The 24,951-nt window shown below is 44.6% G+C and overlaps 4 protein-coding genes across 12 annotated transcripts in view; 1 reads left to right on the forward strand and 3 right to left on the reverse strand.

Annotated features, from left to right (window-relative positions):
• Window positions 1-1,531, reverse strand: part of LOC132451575 (cytoplasmic dynein 1 intermediate chain 1-like) — a 43,973-nt gene extending 42,442 nt beyond the window's left edge. The window contains 2 exon segments of the mRNA XM_060044145.1: window positions 138-275; window positions 962-1,531. Of these exon segments, the coding sequence (XP_059900128.1) occupies window positions 138-245 (108 nt within the window). The 5' untranslated portion in view covers window positions 246-275; window positions 962-1,531.
• An 8-nt stretch (window positions 1,532-1,539) lies between these two features.
• On the forward strand, window positions 1,540-11,738 carry pdk4 (pyruvate dehydrogenase kinase, isozyme 4). 2 transcript variants are annotated; one of them, XM_060043428.1, is made up of 11 exons: window positions 1,540-1,946; window positions 2,366-2,507; window positions 5,418-5,489; window positions 5,782-5,966; window positions 6,573-6,662; window positions 6,925-7,002; window positions 7,780-7,856; window positions 8,178-8,276; window positions 8,963-9,076; window positions 9,824-9,937; window positions 10,059-11,738. In XM_060043428.1, exons 1-11 carry the CDS (start codon window positions 1,829-1,831, stop codon window positions 10,185-10,187), a joined length of 1,218 nt encoding a protein of 405 aa, XP_059899411.1. In that variant the 5' UTR covers window positions 1,540-1,828; the 3' UTR covers window positions 10,188-11,738. The 2 variants fall into 2 exon arrangements, with proteins under 2 accessions (XP_059899411.1, XP_059899412.1); XM_060043429.1 differs by lacking the exons at window positions 7,780-7,856; window positions 8,178-8,276; window positions 8,963-9,076; window positions 9,824-9,937; window positions 10,059-11,738 and adding an exon at window positions 7,371-7,465 and having other exon boundaries at window positions 1,567-1,946.
• Window positions 11,739-13,690: 1,952 nt separating this feature from the next.
• asb4 (ankyrin repeat and SOCS box containing 4) lies at window positions 13,691-19,090 on the reverse strand. Its single transcript, XM_060043427.1, is given in 7 exon segments — window positions 13,691-14,522; window positions 14,524-14,619; window positions 15,791-15,904; window positions 16,478-16,725; window positions 17,157-17,399; window positions 17,749-18,048; window positions 18,325-19,090. Coding segments are annotated over 7 exon segments (1,470 nt in total). The 5' UTR covers window positions 18,701-19,090; the 3' UTR covers window positions 13,691-14,429.
• A 287-nt stretch (window positions 19,091-19,377) lies between these two features.
• ppp1r9a (protein phosphatase 1, regulatory subunit 9A) overlaps window positions 19,378-24,951 on the reverse strand; it is a 47,869-nt gene continuing 42,295 nt past the window's right edge. For 5 of the 8 annotated variants that reach the window (XM_060043410.1, XM_060043412.1, XM_060043409.1 and 2 more), the window contains 6 exons: window positions 24,389-24,437; window positions 24,000-24,044; window positions 23,286-23,399; window positions 23,006-23,029; window positions 22,625-22,807; window positions 19,378-22,128 (listed from right to left, as the gene is read on the reverse strand). In XM_060043410.1, the coding sequence (XP_059899393.1) occupies window positions 21,958-22,128; window positions 22,625-22,807; window positions 23,006-23,029; window positions 23,286-23,399; window positions 24,000-24,044; window positions 24,389-24,437 (586 nt within the window). In that variant the 3' untranslated portion in view covers window positions 19,378-21,957. The remainder of the gene's footprint in view (window positions 22,129-22,624; window positions 22,808-23,005; window positions 23,030-23,285; window positions 23,400-23,999; window positions 24,045-24,388; window positions 24,438-24,951) is intronic. The other 3 variants (XM_060043416.1, XM_060043414.1, XM_060043417.1) reach the window with 3 other exon arrangements.

Below are 24,951 nucleotides of genomic sequence, written 5' to 3' on the forward strand. Positions count from 1 at the left end.
AAGTAAGCACACACACACACACACACACACACACACACATACAAACACACACACACACAGGAGGTTACACCGGGCTATGTTGGGGATGGTGAGGTGGCTGGGTCGACGTGTGGGTGTTTACACACTTTTCCCCTCACCTCTTTCTTCTTCCTCTCCTCCTCTTTCCTCTTCTTCTCCTCTCTGATCTGGGCTAGGCGCTGCTTTTTGCGCTCCAGCTCTGCTTTGAGGTCGCTCTTGTCCGCCATGGTTTTCCACTGGGCCCAGAAATACGGTCACTACAAAAAAGACATAATGCTTGTCTAATGGTTTGTTAAATGACGTCCTTGACAAGACCCGTAACACTAGGTGGCCATGTCTAAACACCAGGCATAGTCCAATAGCATGTCATTCCCAATCATTAACCATGAGAACGTGTCTGACGTGCCTCAGGATGTGTTTTGTGCTTTCTGATGTGCAACATGTGCAACGTATTCACAAATGATGGTGTAATGCACTGAGACCAAGCAAATGACTCAATGTACATTTGTCCGTTTCCGTTATTAAAATCAGCTGTCAGATTATTCCAAATCCAGCCTCTTTAGATCAATGGCAGGACACAACTGAAGCTGAAACAATTTCTTGTCTAGGAATAGACGATAGACTTGTGGCAGACTAACAAAAGTTTATACCTGCGTTGACGAGGGTGACGCACTTAAAATCCGATAATAAACATAGTTGTACATAAATGAAACGCGTGGCAATAATATTGCCCTTCTGTTGCCTTGAGAAGACAAGACAACAAAACAATTTTTAGCTAAACCCCCCAATCACCTCAATTATACAGGCTAAACGTCGAATAGCGACATTTAAAGGCGTGCCTGGGTTTCATCCCAAAACAACAAAGGCATTAACCAACTGTAAATATAATCACTGAACAGACAATAACGCCTATACAACAAGCTAACGTTGCAATGCCGAGTACCTTGTGCGCTCTTACAGATAATGATGTGTCACCGGCGGCAAAAAGATGCTGTCTCACTGCTGCCCTGCGACCATTCACCACACCGTCAGCTGACCGACATCGGTTGAAGATCAGCCGAAGCACTGAATGAATCCTCGGCTGGAACCGTTTACCCTTATTACGCTAATGAGACATGTTTGGCTTAAGTATTTTGTCACTTGTAGTATCAAAATAACACAGGTGCATAGCGAGGAGCATCCAAAAGAGGGCAGGGTGGTGATGGGGAGGAGACGGAGAGAGGAGACTGGTGGCGGCGTCCCGTGTCTCGTGTCTAGGAAAAGCTGCCCCCTAGTGGTCGTGTTAATTGGTGCAGCTGTTCCCCACGCTGACAACAATAACGTATCTAATCCAAAATAACGTAAATTTCGTTTCATTTATTTATTTATTTGAAAAATTCTTAGGATTGGGTAATAGAAAAATCTCTTACTTCTTTGACTTTGTTTTATGGGCCAAATTGACTAGCAGCGTTACGTAAACATCATAAACCCCGCCCCCAAAAATCCAGTTTATCTCTCTGCTCATTGGTTGAATTTAGTGGCCATCTCATCACTTTTTCTGTCAACAAAATCGCTGCACATAAGTCAAGTTGTTTGCTCGAAAAATGAAACCAATTCCAAGTTCAAGGATGCCACACAGAGGATCAAACGCGGAGGATCATTAGGGGTATCCTTAATTTAATCATGTCGCCATAACGAAAGCAACTGAATGCATAACGCTTAACTGAATTCTGCCTGGTCCGTTTACGTCTGCAAGGCTGGAGCTCGCAAGAAAGGGCACTGTGTCCCCGATTTACATTTATAACAGGACGTGATTCAACCTTGGGGAAATATGAAGTTTGCACAATATCTGTTGAAAAACAGCCGGATGGTCGGGATACCAAAACAAGTGGAACGATTCGCCAAGTTCTCCCCTTCGCCTTTGTCTATGAAGCAATTCATTGACTTTGGTAAGTGTTGAGACTATGCGGAGCTGATCTGTGCATGCAATGTCAAGTCTTTGGGTAGGTTAAACTACGTGATGAATATAGTAAAGTATTATGAATAAAAACAGCAATCGGTGGCAGCAATGCACCTCGAATAGGGCACTCGGTAAATTCTATACATAACGGGTTAAGTCCAGAATGTCACTGCTCTCAGTCTGGAACACACAGCTCCACACAGTCGTTTGGACGGATTTTAGACTGTACAGTATAGCATGAGATCATAATCGTCATTATCTCCTCAGTAGGCCACCTTGCATGCAGTTCTGCCGGTATGACCCTCGGTAACGTTCTCCTCAGACGTACACGTAGAAGCACGACCCAATAAAACTCTTGCATTTGTTTAATTTGCTGATGTGTTTTGTGCATGTGCCATCTGACTACAGGGTCGACCGATGCCTGTGAGAAAACCTCCTTTGTGTTCCTGCGCCAGGAACTTCCGGTCAGATTAGCCAATATCATGAAGGAGATTGACTTCCTACCCGACAAGCTCCTTGGTACTCCGTCCCTTCGGCTCCTCACCAGCTGGTAGGTAGGCCCCCCACCAGCTGGTAGGTAGGCCCCCCACCTGCTGTATGGCCCAGAAAGAGACAGACATTCTGTTCACCTTCCACTCTTGTGTAATAACTATAACGACAACAACAAACTGGGGCATTCACTCTCCCACCCTTTTTAAAGCTGATTTGTTTTCTTTAGATGTAGGCTACATTTGACCATCAAGCTACAATATTCTGAGATAATATATATTCACTAATAACGTCTATTATGTTCTCACAGTAACATAACTAATCCACTGTGCCTAAACCTTTTCCTTGAAATGGGTGATTTGAATAAAAATGAAACACTCATTATACTGTTTGGCCTCGTTGCCAGCTCTGCCAGCCAAAATGACTAGCTGACTGGCGTCTCCCTCTTCCTTTCTGGTTCGGGACTCGTTAGTGATTAATCTATTATATACCTATTTAGACCACGCGATAACCTTAGGACCAGATATGTAGTGCCAACATCAGTTCTGACTAGTTTCTGGCTCTACACATAGAGCGGTCAACACAACATCATATTAAGTTGTATGGGTCTGAGAGAAGTCAGACCCTGTAGGCGTGGCTTCTTTCCCATTTCACCCATGCCAACCATGCCAATACAGACTGAAGATTTACCTGGGAAAATCAGACCCTTTAGGCATGGCTTATTTGCCGTTGCGCCCATAACAATATTGGCTGGATTTCTACCTGGATTCGGAAGATGCTTTATGAACCACCTTCAGAGGGCATGTCGGTTTACCTTGTATCTCTGAATCTCCCACTTATTGGACCTCGCCCTGAAACATAATACCAGAGGATTAGAAATGATGCTTCCTCTTAGTGAGCAAATCATGTTTACACACACTAAACAAGCCCTTAGGCTTGGATTATTTATTAGCATTTCTAATCCTTTAGTTATTCTTATGTCGCCAAAAAGCAATGTTTAGCAGTAGCAAAAAACTGAATGATTCTTCTTTATTTCTCAGACATCGGGTATATTATGTGTATAATAAGTGAGGGTGCAGTCATATAATGTATGCTCCCCTTCCCCTTATCAGAAAAAGCATTCAGCTTAAGCCAAATGCAGAGTCCCTTAAAGTTATGACGTACTTCCAAAGGACCTGACAGACCAGACAACTTCTGTTCAAAGTAGATCTAAACACGAGTCTTTCATGCTCGGTTAGCTTCTCCATGGTTCTTAATAATTGTCTCTGATGTAAATCACGTGGTTGTCATTGTGAAAGATTGTTTTCATAAAGATGTGACAGATTGATAATGAAACTGTCTGACAAATAAAACAGCGTCACAATAATATGGGCGAAGCCCAGAGGCTACCTCCATATTATAATTTAATACAGTAGATGGTTTGAAAACAGGGCCCCTGCCCCAGGTTACCCTGGGTCGTCATCCTCCTAACCACTTGGGGCCAAATAGGCAGAACGGTGTATTCACTGTCACTGCAGTCTGCAATGGAAATATGTTGTGGCCTCTTGTTGTTGCGTAAACTTCCTGAAGTTCAATTCGATCCCGCTGCATAGTCCAACTGCTATCATATTACACACGTGACAGCTCCCACCTTTCTCATCAACTGTAGCTTCTTTCACAACAAGCTCATATTGTTATCAGGAGAGTTTGTGGCCTATGGTTTCTCACCACTAGTTTACAATCCTAGTCATGTTGCTCCTATGCGTGTTTTGTATACTGGTACCAGTATACTGGTATACTGCCACCTAGTCATTGAGAATCATTGTCACATTAGAAGATCTCTATGCCACCACGGTTCCTCTTTGCGAGTGAGGTCATTTGAATTCATCGTAGCAGTGTGAATTTTACCCTTGTTTATCTCCACTGTTTGATAGATGTTGGCAGATGTGGCATAGCTCAAGGACAGGAGAAGTGGAAAAAATGGCATGTTTAAAACGTAACCCCTCCTATGTCCTCCCCTGGTTTCCCTCACTCCATCTGTCCAGCCTCCCTGACCCAATCTTCCCCTTCCTTTCTATCAAGCCGACGTCATTGCATTGCCCCTATACTCGATAAACTATTGGTTTTTCCTTTTTTAAACTGGGGCGGAAAAAGTAATGGCCTCATGCAGCAGTCAGCCTCCAAGCTAAAACGAGCCACTGCACACTTGCACGCGTTAACGCGGGTTGTTTTCAACATGTGTGTTTAAGATCACTGTCTGCGGGCTCGAGTTTCAAATGCATACAGTCATAACTGTTGAAGGTCAGCCAGAGGATCAAGACAGCACGTCGACACACGCACGCGCACTGCCCCTGGCCCCTTTCACCTACTTTCTTACAGCTAGTGGGCAGAACGGAAGCGCTAGCCTCCTGGGCTAGCACCCTCCCAATGCTACCTCCCTGCACAGTGTGTGTGTGTGTGTGTGTGTGTGTGTGTGTGTGTGTGTGTGTGTGTGTGTGTGTGTGTGTGTGTGTGTGTGTGTGTGTGTGTGTGTGTGTGTGTGTGTGTGTGTGTGTGTGTGTGTGTGTGTGTGTGTGTGTGTGTGTGTGGGGGGGTACAGTATTGTGTACATTGGAAGTTTGAATGTCAGGTTAAATTGTGCACCGCAAGTTTCAATTTGCTGCTTTTAATGGAGGGAAAAAAAAACTGTTCCAAATTGGGGGCTGATGTCGTCACGAGACTCCCACATGGTTCATCTGTATTCAGGTCATGATCCTTCACGTGCCATGTCTGAGGCAAGTCATTTCACTTCCAGATAACTTCCGTTATGTGGGGGTCATTTCAAACAAGCCTCATCTTGAAGCTAGGCCTCTGTTGACCGGTCACAGGTTTACAAAGTGTGGTCAATTGAAAGAAGCATTCAATAAATCTGTTCAATTAATCCATTAATATACTAATAATATGGTCATGTCTGGACTATCAGTCATTAATACAATCTTTTTGTGGCCACTAGGTATTCACAGAGTCTGTTGGAGCTTGTGGAATTCCTGGAAAAAGACCCAGGCGATAAACAGGTCCTTTCCAAGTAAGTCACGCTACAACTCAACTCTCTAGTCATGAATCGTATCCCTCCCGGTTGGATATTTTAGGCATTGTAGAAAAGTGTATATATTAGCCAAATGATGTCCAATAAATCCCTGTGCTCATTATGCCATCATTGTTTAAAGAAATTGCTGGAAAAGTTTGCAGTTTTGTTGTTTAAATTGTCCCCAATGACATTGTGGGGGGTATAGGGGAAAGGCTCCATTATAGTCAAAGACATCCCTTATCCCTAAAACGTCCTCCCCTAACCTCCGCCCTGTATGGATTGCCCTCAGGTTCACGGAGGCGCTGGTGACGGTGAGGAACAGGCACAACGACGTGGTGCCCACCATGGCGCAGGGGGTGGTGGAGTACAAGGAGGCGTTCGGCGTGGACCCCGTGACCGACCAGAACGTGCAGTACTTCCTGGACCGCTTCTACATGAGCCGCATCTCCACGCGCATGCTCATGAACCAGCATAGTGAGCACGCTGTGCTTGGCACAGCTTCTTCTTTTTTTTCAGATTTCCTTAAGATTGGGGCACGTGAGATTTTGCACGTTCACACTTCCCCATCTAAATGAGATAATAAACAGCCAGAGAGAAGGCTAGGCGCGAACACAGCAATGGCAGTTCCCCTTTTGGTTTGAACCCTGTTTGAACCCTGTGTGATGATCAGGGTGATTTGGGCCATTTTAGCGTTCTGATAACTCTACAAATCTATTATCATCTACGGTTCCTGATCCTTAACATATTGGCCCAATCGGACATTGGCACGGTTTCCTCTACACAGCCTGTCCTCCCAGCTCTTGGAGCTATGACACATGTCTTGGAGTAGCGGGGTGTTGGGCCAGTGACCACACGAGGAGCCGACCTGCTGCCTCCTCTGTGTGTGTGTGTGCGTGCGCACGCAGGCCTGTGCCTCATCGCGCTTGCGTTACGGCCCCTGTTGTGTGTGTGTGTGTGTGTGTGTGTGTGTGTGTGTGTGTGTGTGTGTGTGTGTGTGTGTGTGTGTGTGTGTGTGTGTGTGTGTGTGTGTGTGTGTGTGTGTGTGTGTGTGTGTGTGTGTGTGTACGTTTGCTTCCGCAGCGCTCATATTTGACGGCAGCGTCAACCCGGCGCACCCCAAGCACATCGGCAGCATCGATCCCAGCTGTGACGTGGTGGAGGTGGTCAAAGGTGAACGACTGGCCGTCCTCCGTAGGCGGCCCCGGCCCGCCTCTATACATAGTCACAGCGGCTCTCGTTGAGATAAGGAACAACTCTCTGTACAGTACACACAGATAAGGGCGTTTCTTTCCCCTCAAGGCCTGGTATTTGAAAAGTAGAGCCGTGGCTTGTTTACTTTGACACTTTCTTAATCTAATCTAACCATTAGCATGTTTAATCTCATTAGCATATTTCAATGTTTAACTTGAGCTGTGTCTACGTGACTCTGCAGATGCCTATGAAGCCTCCAAAATGCTGTGTGAGCAGTATTACCTGACCTCCCCTGACATGGAGATCTCTCTGGTCAACTGTGAGTACCAACACTATGCCTTCTCCCTTCACTCCTCCATCTTCCTTCCTTCACTCAGGACAGCGTACGAGTACGAGCAACTAGGTCTGACCGCGCGCATGTTCCCTGAAAGTAGGCCAAGTGATCCAGTGACTGTACAATGTGTTGGCTAAGCTGGGTCCCTAGCTTGTCTCTCCTCTGCATCAGCTGGGAATGTCAGCACTCTGAAACCCCCCGGAATAAAGGCTTTTGACCTACACAGAATCTCTCTCTCTCTCTCTCTCTCTCTCTCTCTCACTCTCACTCTCACTCTCACTCTCACTCTCTCACTCTCTCAACCTTTTCTCACTGTCAGTCTGACCCCTGCCCTTCTCGCCTGGTTATCTTAGAGATGTAAGAGGCAGAGAACCAGACAAGGTCTGGCCAGTACATATGTCCTGGCTCAGGGAGCAGGCCAAGAGGCAGCTCCATTAACTCCCCCTCAGTGTATGTGTCTTTGTCTGTGTGTGAGTTATAAAGGAACTGTGTCTTTATTTCAAAGCATTTAAATCAAAAAGGCTTGATTATGCTGTACATGTTTCTGCTATTAACTGAAGACTAAAATAGGGCAAAGCCTAATCATTAATGCATGGAATGTTCTCTCTGTAGCTGGTTGTAGTAGTTTCTGATCTTTGACCAGGGGCTTTAAACCCTCTCTTTAATCTGAGTTATGCATTCGTTTATCACCCAACTGTCTGCTCACAACCTACATCTCTCCATCGCTCTGTGTCCCCGACTGACCCAATTCGTGTTCTGCAGCCAAAAACCCTGACCAGCCTCTTCACCTCGTCTACGTGCCTTCACACCTCTACCACATGCTGTTTGAGCTCTTCAAGGTACTGAAAACGTAAACCCCCGCACTTTGGGGACAGTGTCTCTGAATGACCCCCTCCCGAGCTTAACAGAGCAGAGTTGTAAACACTGGAGAGACGGAGACTGCAATCCACTAAATGCCCTGCTGTGGCACTAAGACCTCTATTTCTCTCCACTCATGCTCCCGGTCCTTCTAATAGTGTGTGTGTGTGTGTGTGTGTGTGTGTGTGTGTGTGTGTGTGTGTGTGTGTGTGTGTGTGTGTGTGTGTGTGTGTGTGTGTGTGTGTGTGTGTGTGTGTGTGTGTGTGTGTGTGTGTGTGTGTGTGTGTGGTTTCTCTGTTCAGAATGCCATGAGAGCAACGGTGGAAACCCATGAGGCGAGCTTCACTCTGCCACCAGTCAAAGTCCGGGTTTCTCTCGGCTCGGAGGACCTCACTATCAAGGTACACAGATATCTCGGTAACCTCCGTGGGGATTGCAGCACTGCACACAGAGGCTGGGCGGATGTAACCGGACAACGTTTGCTCGGCCCTGTTGCCCTCTATGTCTTCCTCCTGTCGTTCTTTATTTATTCGTTTTTTCTTTAAATATACATAATATAGCGCTTTTGTAAACGTTGTTTTTCAATGTACTATAATACAAAAAAAAAAGTGGATCAGGGGAGGGCCACGATACTTTTTTCAATAAAAGCTATGCACATAACTTACTAACTAACTTACTTAAATCAAAAGTATGTTTGAAGACATGGACAAGTGAAGGGGAAAACTTTCTTACTGTGATGCAGCATGGAAAACATGTGGGAAACAGTGAACTCTGTACAGCAATAGCTCAAAGTACATGTGTACCTTTTTCCTATGCATTGTATACATAGCAAAACACTGTGGTGTACTTTTGTAAATGAGGCGTGAATCGTCGGGATAAATGCCGTACCCATTGGACCCATTGTATGCAAAGGCATTTTTTTGTTGGAAATAATACAATACTGCTAAAGCAAACACCCTAACTAATAATAGTTACTGTATTTTTCCAAACTGTGAGTTGCCAGTTGGGATAGGCTTTCTTGTTAAGACACCTTCCTTCCAAACATAAAACGGCACCTCTTTGTCCTTGCTCTGCTTCTGTCTGATAGATGTCTGATCGCGGAGGAGGCGTTCCTCTGAGGAAGATTGAGCGTCTGTTCAGCTACATGTACTCCACCGCGCCCAGTCCCGTCCACATAGACAACTCCCGCAATGCTCCCCTGGTGAATGACCCCCTACGATCACTCTGCTCCTTGAACACACAAGTCATGTAATGCTTTATAGATGAACACCCTTTTTTTGGTTTAATACCGACGCAGATTTCAGGGGTTTAAATAACAATGTTTCACGTTATTTACGCACTGCAATATGTGATAAATGAAACATGCTGGTGGATAGGCAACAATGGAGATAAGGGTTTTTTTGTGTGTAAGAAAGAGTGAAAACACATTTATGTTTAAATACAGGGCATTAAGCAGACGCTTTTATCTAAAGGGACTTACATTGGATCATACACACACTCACGGTGGAGTCACCTTGCATGGTTGACTGGTTCACTTCTGGTTACTGGTACCTTCCGGTCACCAGTCAACCTGCTGATCTACTCTACCTCTTGAGCTAAGCCGACCTGCTTTTGAACTACCGGTTGCTTTCAATGTTGAATTCAAACATTTTCTTTTACAGGACCTACAGTACCTTATTTTCTTTTGGAAGTTATGATTCATTGTTTATCAGGCCCTCCACACAAGTAAAAAAGAATACCTAACTAGGATGTCTTAGCCCACTTGTTCTTAAATCAGACTTTAACTTTAGAGTTGCAAAGCAAACACCTCTTCATACTCAATTGAAGTGGTGCAGGCAGGCTGGCAGTAACCTTGCGCTAATGTTTAAACAAGTTGACCGGGACAGTCCAATCTATATGTTTAATGTCTATGTGTAAACCAACCGCTTTCCTCCGTCTCCTGTCTTAGGCTGGTTTTGGCTATGGCCTGCCAATCTCACGTCTGTATGCCAAGTACTTCCAAGGAGACCTGCAGCTGTACTCTATGGAGGGCTACGGCACCTCGGCCGTCATCTACCTAAAGGTGAGGGGCACGCACGCACACACATATGCACACACACAAACTCACACACACACACACACACACACACACACACAAGCCCCACGGACCATCACTGACCCCAAGCTGTGCTGTTGTGATCCAGGCGTTGTCCTCAGACTCGGTGGAGAGACTTCCAGTTTTCAACCAATCCGCCTTGAGACACTACCAGACCACCCCGGAGGCAGACGACTGGTGCATGCCCAGCAAGGAGCCAAAGAAGATGGGCAAGTAACAGGGACAAGCCTGGCCTGAATAAGTGTGGGACAAACCATAGGAACCGTCACGGTTATGCCCTAGTATGGCTAGTACACCCCAGCCCACGGTACACTAAAGAACGGAGGTTGAAATGTATTCGGTTGACCACTGAGCCTGAGGTTCTAAGACAGCCATTAGGAGCACCTCATTTTTCCCCTCACACAAAACACAACCAGCAGAAAGTATTTATTTTAGGATTTTATTAACATTTGTTTGTATGTTTTGATTGTTTTTGGATGTACTCCCTATACTAAATTATTGTATATTTAAATCAAAATGATTTTTAACCATCAGTGTTGGTGGTCGCATTTGCCCCGATAATAGTGGCACAACCGGTTTTATAAGCTTTTAAAATAAATTCATTTGTATATTAATTCTGTTAAAAGAAAATCTATCTTTCACTCTCTAACTTAATCATTGTTTTAATTGATTATTGGAGATCACAGTGAGCCCAGTGTTGCACTGAGGCTCATAAAAGAAATGAGAAATAACAATGGTTATAACGGTTAAAAGATGGATTGAGCTGAAGTTAATCAGAGAATGATGACTTATGAATGTCACTGTTGTGTGAGAGCAAACGTAAAGGTTTCCCAGAATTTAAGGTCTTTAAATTGTCATATATCTGAGAGACAATCAACATGATTCTCTCTCAGATAGTGGGCCCTGTGAACCATTTCTAGTGCCATAGCTGCCCCAAATGCCCAAGTCCTGCAAATAACGTTTCAAACAGATATCGCGCATGTGTGTGTGTATTTATATATTATAAGTGCAGGCCCTGACTATTCGGAAATGCCCTTGGTCAGTATTCTGATAATTCCCATTGTCACGTTTAGGACCAGGCACGGCTTATTGAAGCTTGATTGTACTCAATTTGATCCTTCCTATTTTTATACAATATATATTTTGGGATCTGTAACAAACCAATAACATCTCTATCACCTTTCCAAGCATGTATATTCTGAGCCTGTTGGATCAGATTGTTCCGAATATTATTGTGTCCCAGGAGGTTTGAACCCTCAGACCCGTAAGAGTTTTCATGTGTTTAAGAGTATAATGATTATAGTGTTGTTCTAATAATGTGTACTTAGTCTGTAGACATTATTGAAATGGTGAATGCCAAACCTGCTCATTGTACCAGATCACAGCGTACTAGGGAACATTATATTTTTCATTACCTGTCTCCTAAAAAATGCCAGTATTATATAAAATAGGACTAATCAAAACTAATAAATAAACATGTATAATTTTGTATGTATTGAAATGGAGCACAGGGATCATTGCAGTAGTCTGGGAAACAACTGTAAATATTAAGGACGGCTTTAGACAACTGTTATTTCTCAATGCTAATGTTAGCACCTGACTGTTCTCCACTAATATCTGTTCAAATGCGCAGCATACGGTACATTCAACACCTTTTCATCCACGCCATTGGTCAATATGTTTGTACACCACAGTTCCCAGATCCTAAATCCCTTTCAACGGTATCGTTGAATGTTCAACTGTAGAATAAAAGACTACACTACGGAAATATGTATCTTTGATCTATGTGCGTTGGAAGTTGTGCTGAATGATTGAGTGAATGAATGAATGAATGAATGTGAATGTGTTTTTCCGCTATCTCACACAATGTTCTATTCCTAGACAGTGGAACATATGTGCTGTCGACCAGTACATGATGTACATGTCGTGCTCCATTCCAAAAGAAGAACAGATTACACGTGGACTCACCAAGTACATAGCTGCATCCACACAGCTGTAACCTGAGGAATACTTTAGGTTATACTTTTACATAACCTCATACAGTTCATGAGAAGCTCATCTCTTGGAGATTCATGTCAGCATGAGTGCAATTTTAAAGAAGCTTTTAACGTAACAGCACATGTATATATAGGATCTATGTGGGAGGCTTTGTCCTTGGCATGTGCCTATACTGTACATGGACTGGATAGTCCCACGAATCAGGCTTTAGATTCATATCTAAAGTTTGTTGGCAGACAAGCTCAAATCAGGGTGAAAGGGGCGTTTCATTTACTTTTGCTTCATATTTGTTTCAACAAATCTTTTTGTTGGAGTCGAGGACCTGTATGCCCCTAATTGTTTTTTCCCAGAGTTCACAAACTCGGCCAGCAGTGGTAAACTGTAAAAACCTGTCTAAAGGTTTGAAACAACACTGTGTAATTGGCCACTGTAGAAATACACTTCGAAATCTCCATCCACTCGCGTGAATCATTTATCTTTGGTAAAATATCGGGACAGCTAGGTCCGAGATTAATTCCTGGAAGAATGCTGTCCTAAGCAAATCCTCAATATAGGCCAACTAGTAGTAGTACTGTTTGTCTTTCTATACACACCGCATTCATGTAACAGAAACAGGATTGGTCCTGTCCGAGCACATATCTTTGTGACCTTGGGATGAGGTCACTGAAACGGTTCATATAACTGTTGGCAGAGGAACAGATGCACCAACAGGCCCATGGGGGTTCAATCCCTGTACTCAGAAGCATGCTGCAGGAACACACAGTGGCTCAGAGGGACACACACACATTGAAAGCACGATTGAAGCCACATTTCTAGGCTTTAGTAAATCCTTTCACGTTACTCAACAGTGGTTTGCATGGATGACCGACGATGCCGGAGACAGGCGTTACGTTATGTTTGTTTCGACATTCCATGCTGTACAACTACAGCATGGAGGAAGACCAATGCTCTTCCCCTAATAGATTTTGGTTAGAAGTGGTTTTATCTTCAAGAGATATCATTGGTCTTCCTACCTGCCGTCATTTCAGCTGTCTTACTTCCTATGAGCCGTCAGTTGAAAATCTCTTTAGGGTAAAGGACGAAGAGCAAAGACGAGGGACAAGGGAACAGGGACCTAGATCTCCCTCTAGAAGTATTCCATGATCTGAAACATCAGTTTATATATAAAATCACACGCAACATTTTTTGTTATAGAGGCTTCGTTAATTTTTTATCAAAATCTTCACTCATTTATTCCCAAAAATATATTTACATTTATTTTTTTTTTTTTTTAATTAAGTTACTCTTTTATTGAAGAAAAAAAACAAAAACCGAAGCATATCCCCAGAGCCAGGCTCACAGCATGTGTTTACATGCTGTGTGCACAGGCAGTTACCTGGAAAGACAAGCACTTCTGGTCTAGTGGCTTTTTTTAAGGGCTGGTTCTGCAAATATTGGCCCTTGCTGGGTTGGTTGTTGGGTAGATAGCCAATTCCTTTACGCAATGAGTTTTTTGTGTATAAACAGGTCACATTTAATTAAATGATAAGTATAAACCATACAGTGTTAGCTTGTCGATCTGATCTAGACGTCTATTCGATTATTTGAATGTATAAGGATTTAAAATACATTTCCATAGTCATACATTCTGCTTTCTACATATATCTACCACATTATGTTATTAATCCATGAATGATTGATATGCTGTCAAATTCAGCTTTCAGTTTGTGCATAAATAAATAATTGTCTGTCTATTTTTCTTTATTTCCATGATTATCCATTTATTTGAACATTGACTGTCTAAATGTTATTTTCTTTTTTTCCAAGTGAAATACACGTCATAAGAGGTTAGGTAGTGTTAATAAATCTTGCTTAAGGATGCCTACAGGTAGTCTATGGATAGAGGGATCAAACCCAGTAGGTTTTGGCGAGACGTAAACCCCCTAGCCACTACACTACCCTGACCGTCCGTTACAGCGCAGGTAGGGGTTAAACAAATCGCTAAGGATGTGTACAAGTAGCCTGAGGACATCAGGGACTCAAACCAAGAACATTTATCTTTATAATTCCTTCAGGAGCCAGTTGTAAGTCCAAACTCTGACCATTCCAGTCTTCCTCCTTAAAAGAAAACTAGGATCTTAATAAATGTGTCCTTTCAGGTTCAGGCACTACATCCCCCGAGAAGAAAGGTGCAGATTAGTCCTGGATCAGCACCATTGCTGCTCCGTGAAGCTTCTTTGTTCATTGCCCCCAACGTGAAGCTTGATCCCACGTCTATAAAGTGCAGGCGGACCAACCACCTCTCCCCTCCAACCGTCGTCCGTTGCTAGGCAACGCAGCAAAAGACAAACACACTTGGGCGCCGCTCTGTCGCCTGACCAGAAGGACCAGAAGGACCCTCGGCCGGCCTCGACTCAGGGTGGGGCTGTTTCAGTTGGCGGGGAGACCCAGGGTGACCTGACACACCCACTCCGGGGCCCCTTCAGTAGAGCGCTCCGCTGGGCTCCAGTAACAGGTACCTCTGGACGGACGGCGGCAGGGGGAGCCGCGGGACGGAGGCCATACACATCCCCCCCCAGGGCGCCGCGGACGCTACACCTGGCCAGGTGCATCAGGGAGCGCGGGCCGTCGGACCACACGGAGAACAGGGAGTCGTAGAACGCCTGGTGTCTCTGGGGAGGCACGGAGAAGGGCCTTCTGTCAGTTAAGACTTGAATACATTCAGGTTCAGGGTTGGATTATTATTTATTTTCTTTTTTTCATTAAAGTTTATATCATTTGATTTGTTTTCATGCTTTGTTATCATGATTTGCGATTAAGTTTACTAAGAAAGTCGATAAGTCGTAAAAGAAGTTCATTATATGTGTGATGCAGATATGTTAGCTTTGTCATGGTCTGTCGGTCTGCCTGAAAAGTTGTGGGCTAAGAGGAATATGTCACATTCCTCTCAGCCCACACCTTTTCAATAAAGTCAACAATCAAAAAAGCTCTATATTGGAACAGCCAAGCTTGTCACGGTTAGCGGGTGGCAGGCAGGCAGGTAAAGGATAATTTATTAACGCAAAAGGCAAGGAACACCGAGAACACAGGTGAAGCAGGGAACACACAGGACACAACTCACCACGAACTACAATGATCAGACAAGGAACAAAGGAAAGACAACGAGTAACAGCTGAAACACATTAGGGGAGGGAGCAGTAATCACACAGGAGGGAAACTTGACTGGACATGGGGAGAAACAAGACAGAGATACCAAAGTGAAACAGGAAACACACCAAAACAAGACAAGGAAACCGACAGACCATGACAAAGCTAACATATCTGCATCACACATATAATGAACTTCTTTTACGACTTATCGACTTTCTTGAATAAACTTAATCGCAAATCATGATAACAAAGCATGAAAACAAATCAAATGATATAAATTGTAATAAAAAAAAAGAAATAATAATCCAACCCCGAACCTGAATATTCCTCTTAGCCCACACCTTTGCAATAAAGTCAAACACAAACACACTCAATAAAAAGAGACATTGTCTCTTTATATTTAGTGTGTTTATTCTGTGCTGGATGAAATATATTGTATAGTGTACTTTGATGGTTTATGTACTACACGCTTTGTGTAGTTATATCAGTGTCCTGTAATCCTATTTGGGATGGGCCACACAGAAATAAAAAAAACATTTCAACATTTATAGTGCTGATTTGAGGCGTATCATCTTCAATAAGTGACAAGGGCCAAGATTAAAACCAAAACCTGTGTATGTATATATAGGTATACACATATACAGTATGTGCATACATACTGAACATACAGTATGTCTGAACATCATTGTATACCTTATAGCAGTCGTCAGGAATGGACGTTCGCCATTTCCTTGTGGGCTTCAAGCGTTCGTAGGAGTTGGCCAGGATCTCCACTGCTTCAGGGAAGTCATGGCAGGCCTGCAACACCTGTACTGCACCAGACACACACCGACCATCCATCTAACGATCACCACTAACTACCGCGAGGGAAGGCTCCCGCCGCAGGGGACGTCTCCCCTCTGATCGCAGTGAGTGAACGATGGGGAGGGCTGCGGGCTAGATTATACCTCATGGGGCTCAACAGCGGTGCTTGCGTTTATGTGTCTTCTGTCCGTACTTCTGAGCGCGAGAAGTTGCTCAAGTCTTCTTACGCTCAGTAGCTAATTCTGTGACCTCTGTTCCTCTTGATAAAGTGAAGATAATTTTTTTGATGTGAACATTGATGTGAACCCCTGAACTACTCTATCATGAAAGAGCCGGTGAATGGTTAAACAAAGCAGGAAAGACAAGGGCAGCAATTTGTCGCCCGGACATGTATTTAGTTTTGTTTGTTTATGGTTTTGGTTTGTTTATGAAAGTGCATGTCCCTGCACGCACTCCTACAAGATGTCCCCTACAGCAACAGCCTCTTGCCTCTACGCCGGTGACACTAGAGGTGTACCTACGCCATTGGGGTCAACCACACCGAAGTGTCCTCCCGAGTTGCGTGCGTGCACGAACCTTGTGGAACTGGGGCGGGTAGACACGCGCGGCGTTGTGGTTCAGCAGCAGCTGGTAGCAGAGGTGGGGGACGCCCATGGGCCGGACGCCGGTGACCTTCAGGAGGTACTGGACGGGGGCGCAGCCGTTGATGTCCATGGCCCGGGCGTCCGCCCCGCCCTCCAGCAGCGTCTGCATCAGCACCTGGTCGCAGTTCCAGGCGGCCTTGTGGAGGGCCGTCTTCTTGTCCTCCTCTGGGATGTTTGGGTCTGAGGTCGGACCAAGGCGGGGAGAAGGGCGTGGTCACGTTGTCGCACGCTCGAATCACAGTTATAGTCATAGAGCTACAGTATGTATGTACTCCACATATATATACATAGGTATGGGTATCAAATAATAAATATACACATTTTGAACATGCAATATATGCGTCCAATAAACATAGATTAACTTGAATATAGCATTATATTCTTGGTAAAATATAAGTACATTTGTATACAAATTTGATTGGATATAACTATGTAATAATTCATTTTGATTGGCTTATATGGGATAACCTTATGCCACAGTGACCATACAAACTTAACGGGTGAGAAACCCGGTACCTGACCAGTTGCAATACCCTCAGGGCATTCTAAGTTGGTTACAGATCTACACAACAATATAACCTCTCTATGAACCACATGGGAGCATGGACCACCTGCATTGCGGTCCAGCAGAATGCGACAGACGAGGTGGTGGTCCTCGCTGTAGAGCTGCTCCTTCTGGTTGAAGGCCCAGAAGGCCGCAGTCAGCAGGGGAGTTTCCTTGTGAGAGTTGACCGCGTTCACTGCAGCGCCGCTGGACAGGTACAGTGCCGCCAGCTGGGGGATGCCGAACCGGGCGGCCCTGTGCAGCGGAGTGTCCTCTTCGTTGTTATCACTGGGCATGTTCACCTTCCCACCTGCAGACAGGAGATACTGTTCTTTCTTCCTAAAGATAGTTCCAGGTGGTCTATTTTAATATAAAGTTTTCTCTGGATATTTTTTTTCTCCATTCTTCATGGCATAATACGTCTCTGTCTCTGTATGTATGTAAGCACACTGCACACACTCCATCTTTATGTATTTACTTTACCAATTAATATAGTAAGTACATAAATTCACTACATTATAAGCTATATAAAAATATATTACCCTCAAAAGGCATTATTGTATATGCTGTAATTACACTGAACTAAATCACATTAAACCCTTCGTTCAACCAAAACTACATGAATCCCCCCCCCCCACTCCCCATTGTTGACCTCTGACCTCTGAGAAGGAGCTGCTTGGCACAGTCCACTGAATCCCTGGTGATACAGTAGTGGAGCGCTGTGTGGCCGCTTAATGATTTGCTGTTGACCCGGGCCCCATGGTCCAATAGCAAGGCCACGCAGTCCGCCTGGGAGACCTCGCAGGCCACATGCAGCGGAGTCTTGCCGTTGGGTTTGCGGTTAACCGCCGCCCCCTTCTGGAGGAGCACCAGTAGTGACTCTAACGCGTTGTACTTCACGCACACGTGGACGCCCATCGCCCATGACTTCTCAAGTTTATAGCCTGGCAACCAGTATCCTGTGAGAATAGAGAAGGGGAATGTTGTTCTTTAATGAGAATAACACAACTACGCTCAATCGTGAGAAAAACAATAATATCTTGGCTTTTGGTTCAATTTCCTCCGTGGAGCTTTAGCGCCATCTAGGGGCTGATCTGAAATAATCGTCCTCCTAGATTGTAGCAACAAAAACAATGCATATATAATACGACTTTAATGATGTCTTAGTTCGAACCCATTCACTTTACGTTAACTCTATCCCGGCCACTATATATCTTCTTCAAATCCTGACCTACCTTGCTTGTACGAAGCCAGGACCATGTTGCGGTCCTCCACCTCTAGCACCGTGTCTATATCCAGGTCGCTGTGGTACAGGATCTCCAACACCGCCCGGCCGTCGTTCCTCTGCAAGGCCGCCAGAAAGCGGGCCTTGAGCTCCTTGGCCGCCAGCTGCCTGGGGCTCAACTCCTCCATGAACACGGAGGGCGTCCCGCTTCCTGCACTTTCACCTGCACCCAAGTAGGGCGTCCCGCTGCCTGCACTTTCACCTGCACCCAAGTCGGGCAAGGAGAAGGGCGACCCAGAGGCTGACAGCGGCATTGTCGACATCAGCACACCACAGAGAAGGCCTGAGATGATCTCGCAAATTGCCGCGATAAAGGCGGTAAGCATTACCTTTTGCAAGGGTCCTCTGTGGAGTGCCAAACATGCACTGAGATTATCGTAATACAGAGATGGTGCATTTGATTTCAAACATTCAATAAAAGGGAGTAGGCCTACTACGTTAAACCGTAGCAGCAAGAGGGAGTGAAATCCAATATGCCTATGGTCCTGCTTGGTATTAATAGAATGGTGAGCGTGTTGTGGGTAGTGGTGGGTGTTGTAGACCCATGATGTATAATAAGAACAGTAGGTCGTTTGTGGGAGCTGAAAACATCCACATTGCCATGCGTTCCATTTTGTATTGACTGGATTAAATGTGAACACGAAAGGTTTGACCAAAACAGACCCATTTATATTTGACTGCTAGGTTAATTGCGATTGATGAGATACTCAATATCCACGATCTCGGTCTACCTGTAGGTATCATTGGCCCATAGCCCTTAGTAACCTCCTTAGTAGCATTTATCAGAATTTTAATCCCCTTTGGATAGTATAGTAGTCAAATTAATAGCCGTTATGGTAAATAGGCTATAGTCGTAGTAAATAATAGTAAAGTAAACGTGTCCATCATGAACCGTTTTCAGACCATGTCTGCTTTGTGGGCATCATTTGAAAAATTGTAATTAAAAACTGAAGGAAACATTGCCACTGAGCACACAAGCCAGACAGGATAGAAGAAGGCAAGCCAAAGGAATCAACAGACAGGGCCTGCACATTTTATTCAGTGTGACAAGTAGCTGCCAAATCCAACTTTTAATAATGCAAAAGAAAGAGGGAGAAGGAGCGAAGGGAAAGTAAGAATAGGATAGGAATAAGCAAACAGCTTGGTTTGTTCCAAAGCGTTAAAGCGTGGCGAAAAGTGTGTGAGTGACCCTGGCTCTCTCTACCCGTCACTTTGCACAGGAAAGACGGACGCACACTAGAAGGTTCCAGGCATTGCCCAAAACAACATCCTTTACCTAGAGATCGCTATTCATCCCGCGAGCAGCGAGCGCAGGCTAGTCAATCAACGAGAAAGAGGGTAGGAACACAAAACGGAGGGGATCCCCTTCTGTAGCAGCCCTAGCAAACTGTACACGGCCCACCGCCAGGTTAGAAAACAAGGCTTCTTTAGGGTTTATAATACAGTATATTGCTTTCGGCATGTTTCACTGTACATAGAAAATGTTCAGTGGACGGACTGGTCCGTCGACCTAGGTGGTGATGGGGGTAGTATTCACAGAAAGGGTCAAGTATCGCTTACGTTTTTGTTTAAGAGGAAGGATGAAACAACACAATAGGATTTTCTTATTTTTTTGAAATTTTTAAAATGGGACGATATATTAACGTTGAATCATGATCTCAAGTCACATTGTTGATGATTATCCACTGATATCTAAAAAAAAAAAAAGTATATTTTATCTTCTAACATAAAATCTTTTTTGGCCAAGAAAGAAAGAAAAACACAACTGTGCATAAATCATTAGATGGTGTTAATAATACTCTATTTCTTGCATAACTTACTGTAGCATAAACAATAGTCAAGATGGTTCATAAAATACATAAATAAATAATAACTTTCATTCAGAATGGTACAGTAGCTACCTTTTGTTGCATTGAGTGGATGTAGAGCTCAAAAAATACTTTCCAACTTTCAAACAGACAAGTGTAAACGATGAATGTTGAGCCATCACTAAAATATGTCCTATTGTATCTCACTAGTGCAACTTCTATCACTTCCTTCATCTGTGATGAATTATTCAAAACTACAGCTCCAGTCATCTTTCTTCCAGAATATCAGTTTTGTTTAAATATGTTAACAAGAAAGACAAAAAACAAAAGCATTAATATTAAGGTATAGCATTCTTGGATATTCATTCACATATTCTCAGGATCACAGGTGTCAAAAGAAAGGTAATGAAACAGTGATTTGTATGTGTGTGATTCAATTTGTCTTGTTTAAATTAGATCAATAATAAATGGATTTCGTAAAATGATTCGGATGATCAATCTTCGGATTGAAACACTATTTAGAAGTGAATAGAGATAAATACTCATCTATGATTTCCCAAAGGCAGCAGCTGGGTAGTAATCATCTGTTGTTTTGATCATATAAAAAGGAGGTCGAAAGCAGATTACAGACGGCGTCAGAACGGTATGCATATAAGTACGAGGTTTCACTTTGTAATCATGGCGGCATGACTATGTGGGTTATTATGTCGTCTTTACTGTACATCGTACACTACCACAGTCTCCATTCCCGTCCTGGACATCCTTTTGAGTTCTGGTTCTTTCCTGTCATTTTCATATTTTTGTCGGGGAAATTGCTTTTATAACACTGAAAGAACAATATACAGAGTCAGTTTCACACAAGTCCGTCGACGACTTTCCAGTGATGTGGACTTTTCCAGTGTAGTCAGAGGTGGGGTCCATAGAGATCTGTTTTCTCTCAGTCAGGCCCCACTTGCATGGATTCCAGTGTTCAGATTCAGCAGCAACGAGAGGAAGCAGCACTGGCGACATCTAGTGGTGGACGTGTTTAATTGCCCATATGATCTCTCTCTGTCCCCCCACAGAGTTTGTGTGAGTGCTTGTGTTCTTCATCACAGCTGTCAGTTACTTCCTCAAGGAACGCCTCCAGACAGGATATATTACTGTATATAATTCTGCCTGTCACATGATGGCACACTAGGGATATCTGCATCTATATTCATCGCTGTATATGTACAATGCCACTTGTAAGGGACGCTATCGTACACATCCATTAATATGGCTATTACAGATGGCTCTAAATAAGAAGAAGCTAAAAGATATGTTCTGGGTGGACGCGGAGGTCATGTTCAACCCTCTCGCCATCTAACCATGAATATGAATAAATACACGTACAGCAGTAAATGTCTAAATAAATATAGATCTGAGCAGATGTTGAAACCGTAATACAGAAATAGCGTTGGTGGGGGGGATGACGGCTGGGGAGAAGGACGGGCGGGCAGGGGGGCAGCGACCTATCAACAGTGTGAGCACCTTTTTTTTGGTTTTCTACTCTGTGGAAAAAAAATAAAACACACCGCCCAACAGCCAGCTGGTGGTCTCACTGTGGCCCACCACCACCACCACCACCACCACTGAGCCATGTGGAATATTTGAGCAGCATCGGGCATCTTTAAGGGCACCCCACTGAGGACACGGGGGTCCTTGGCGATGTCCCGGGGTCTGGAGGTGCTACTGGGTGCGGGGAGCGTGATAAGAACGACAGTAGGGGGAGGTGCCGGGCTCCCCCGGGGGGCCTAGGGCTCGTCCTGGCTCTGTCTCTGCTGCTCCTGCTCTCTCTGGCGGAGCTTGTCGCGCTGCCTCTCCAGCTTTTCCCGGTTCCTCCGGGTCTTGTCCTGCAGCACCTTCAGCTCCTTGATCTTCTTCTTCAGCAGCCCCCGGTCCTGGGACGACGAGACGCCCAGGGCCTGCGCACGCACACAACGCACGCGCACAAACACACGCATATGCACACACATACCCATATGCGGATGCACACACACACACACACAGGCACACATACACACGCACGCACGCACACACATGCACGCACATGCAGACACACAAACACACACAGAGACACACACACAAGCAACCATTTTCACAATGGACTTAACCTTCACCTTTATTTCTACTTTGTTTTATGCCACCACATCTATTGCCGCCCATTTTGAAACTCTGGCATTTTGTGCTTGACTCTTAGAGGGCTTTGGGTTGGCGGGTGTCGTATAACGTGGGCACGTGAAGCCGTTTGAGGCTCACTGTGATTAAGTGTTATGGTTGCTACACCAAAAAGATCGACTCAACTTGCCAATAGACCCGCCTCCGCAGCTCCAGCTCGTCGATAAATTCTACATACTAGAAACCTTTACCGCTTCTCTTTTTGTAATTTAGCCGGCAGCTTTGTGGGAGAGGTCCACTCACCTTCAGCTCGTTGCTCTCCATCTGCAGGAGGCGCTCCCCGTCCACGTTTTTGGCAGTGAATTCTGGGACATGGAGTTCCAGGTGGAGTCCGATGAGCCAGCGGGCCACCTGCTGGGGGGTCCACTCTGTCACGCTGAGGTTCGGCCCCTGGTGCTGCCTGGGGAACTGGGCCTCGTCTAGGATCTGCAGACAGAGGACAGGATGATGGCACTCACACATCTATATGGGTTTATAGATGATAAAAAGATAATGCCTCACCCTTACATGCGATAACTAAAAGGGGGATAAGGAGATCTACGTAACTAAATGGCAAATCACGCGTGGGAAACTATTCTGTGAAAAAAAAACATGGATGCCGCAGACATTGAGTGACAGCCTTACCTCATCCTCTATCATATCCAAGCTCTTGAGCATGGCAGCATGAAGGACAACAGAATACAACTTTATTAACACCAAATGAAAAAGACACCAAAAAAAATGGCGTCTTCACCGCATTGCAGACAGTATCCTCTGCTAAAGAACAACCATGACTCTGAAACCCAGCAGAGACACCTCAGTGTTTAGTCACGCGTTGTCTTGTGGTGTCAAAGAGAGGCTTGTGTGTATCGGGGGGGGGGGGGGGGGGGGGGGGGGGGGGGTGGGGGGGTGTCTGTGGGCGCACCTCGTCTGAAGAGAGGGCCGGCGCGTGGGAGTGCTCCGACATCTTGGCCTCGTTCAGCAGGCTGCTGATCTCCACCGAGCTGCTGCTGCTGCTGTCGGCGCTGAGGGCCGGACCCTAGGAGACGAGAGAACCACAAGGGCCAAGGCTTGGCTTTACAGCGCCTGGGTCCAATGAGCTCAGGCTGGGAGGTGCAGTTTTATTTTTTTTTACTTTCACCCGCAGACCCTAAGGATTAGTTAATTAAGACGGATCAGTGAATCTGTTTTTGAGTGATACAGGAGAGAAATTGAAGAGGAGCAATGGATGTGCTAGAATGATTGTGTGCTACTGAAGACCAGCCGTGCATATCTAAATCATTTCGCCTGGGAAATGAGATTTTCACGTTAGTATAAAGAATACGTTAGTGTCAGGATACTTAAATGATGTAACACCAAGATCAGCCCGGCCTGTGGTTAAACAAATAACCAATTTAAAACTGATTTGATTTAAAGCTCTACAATCACTCATTGATTAATCAACTTATGTAGGCTGATCAAATGTGTCATCTGGTTTGCACAGGTTTCTTGAGATTTGGCGATATTTTCAACCTTTATGATTAAGGAGAATTTATTGGTTTCGTTATCCCTATTTACCTTAAACCACCAATCATTGACCATTTGACCAAAAGGGATGCATGATTGGACGAAAGTAAGGGATACACAATATATACAATACCAAATAATATGAATAGGAGAAGAAGTGGGGCCAGGTTAAAAAGTTCTGTTGAACAAAAAGCAGGTTTATTTAAATGAATAACAATAGCAACTAAAAACACTTTTAAGAAAATAAGATTGATTTCAATCATACAAAAACGTCTGAAAACCCGTGAAAAAGGGTTTATCTATTTCTATTTGGTTATCCACAATTTTGCTAAAATGACCTATGATTGAATACATGATTGGACAATTAGTTTTACTAATGTTTTTCCAACTGCCTCATGAAAGAGCACTCTAATTGGTTGTTTTCACATTAACAGTTAGGCCTTGCGGCGCCATGGCAGCATTCACCATAATACAACCATGACATCATCAACCCTCTGTGCTGTGCAGTTTGACCTCATATACCTTGGCCGTGAGTTTCTCTGGACTGTCCTCCACCGAGGGCTCCGTGGAACTGAGAGAGAGAGAGCATACGGGCACAGAAAGAGACACGCACACAGATAGACAGAGGGAGAGAGAGACAAAGAAACAGGGAGGGAGAGCATACGGGGACAGAGAGAGACACACACACACACAGAGACACAGAGGGAGAAAGAGACAAAGAAACAGAGGGAGAGAGAGAGGGACGGAAACAGAGAGAGAGACACGGAGACAGAGAGAGTGACAAAGACACAGAGACAGAGAGAGAGACACAGAGACAGAGAGAGAGACAAAGAAACAGGGAGGGAGAGCATACGGGGACAGAGAGAGACACACACACACAGAGACACAGAGGGAGAAAGAGACAAAGAAACAGAGATAGAGACGCAGAGAGGGACAGAAATAGGCACAAACACTCACATACAGACAGAGACAAAGAGACGAGGAAACACAGAAAGAGCGAGAGACTTTAGAAACTTGATGCAATGATGACAACACAGATTTACTTCCCAGACGACTAAATAATTCTCAAATCTTGTGCGTGCGTG

Source organism: Gadus macrocephalus, chromosome 22, assembly GCF_031168955.1.
Source record: "Gadus macrocephalus chromosome 22, ASM3116895v1".
NCBI lineage: Eukaryota > Metazoa > Chordata > Actinopteri > Gadiformes > Gadidae > Gadus > Gadus macrocephalus.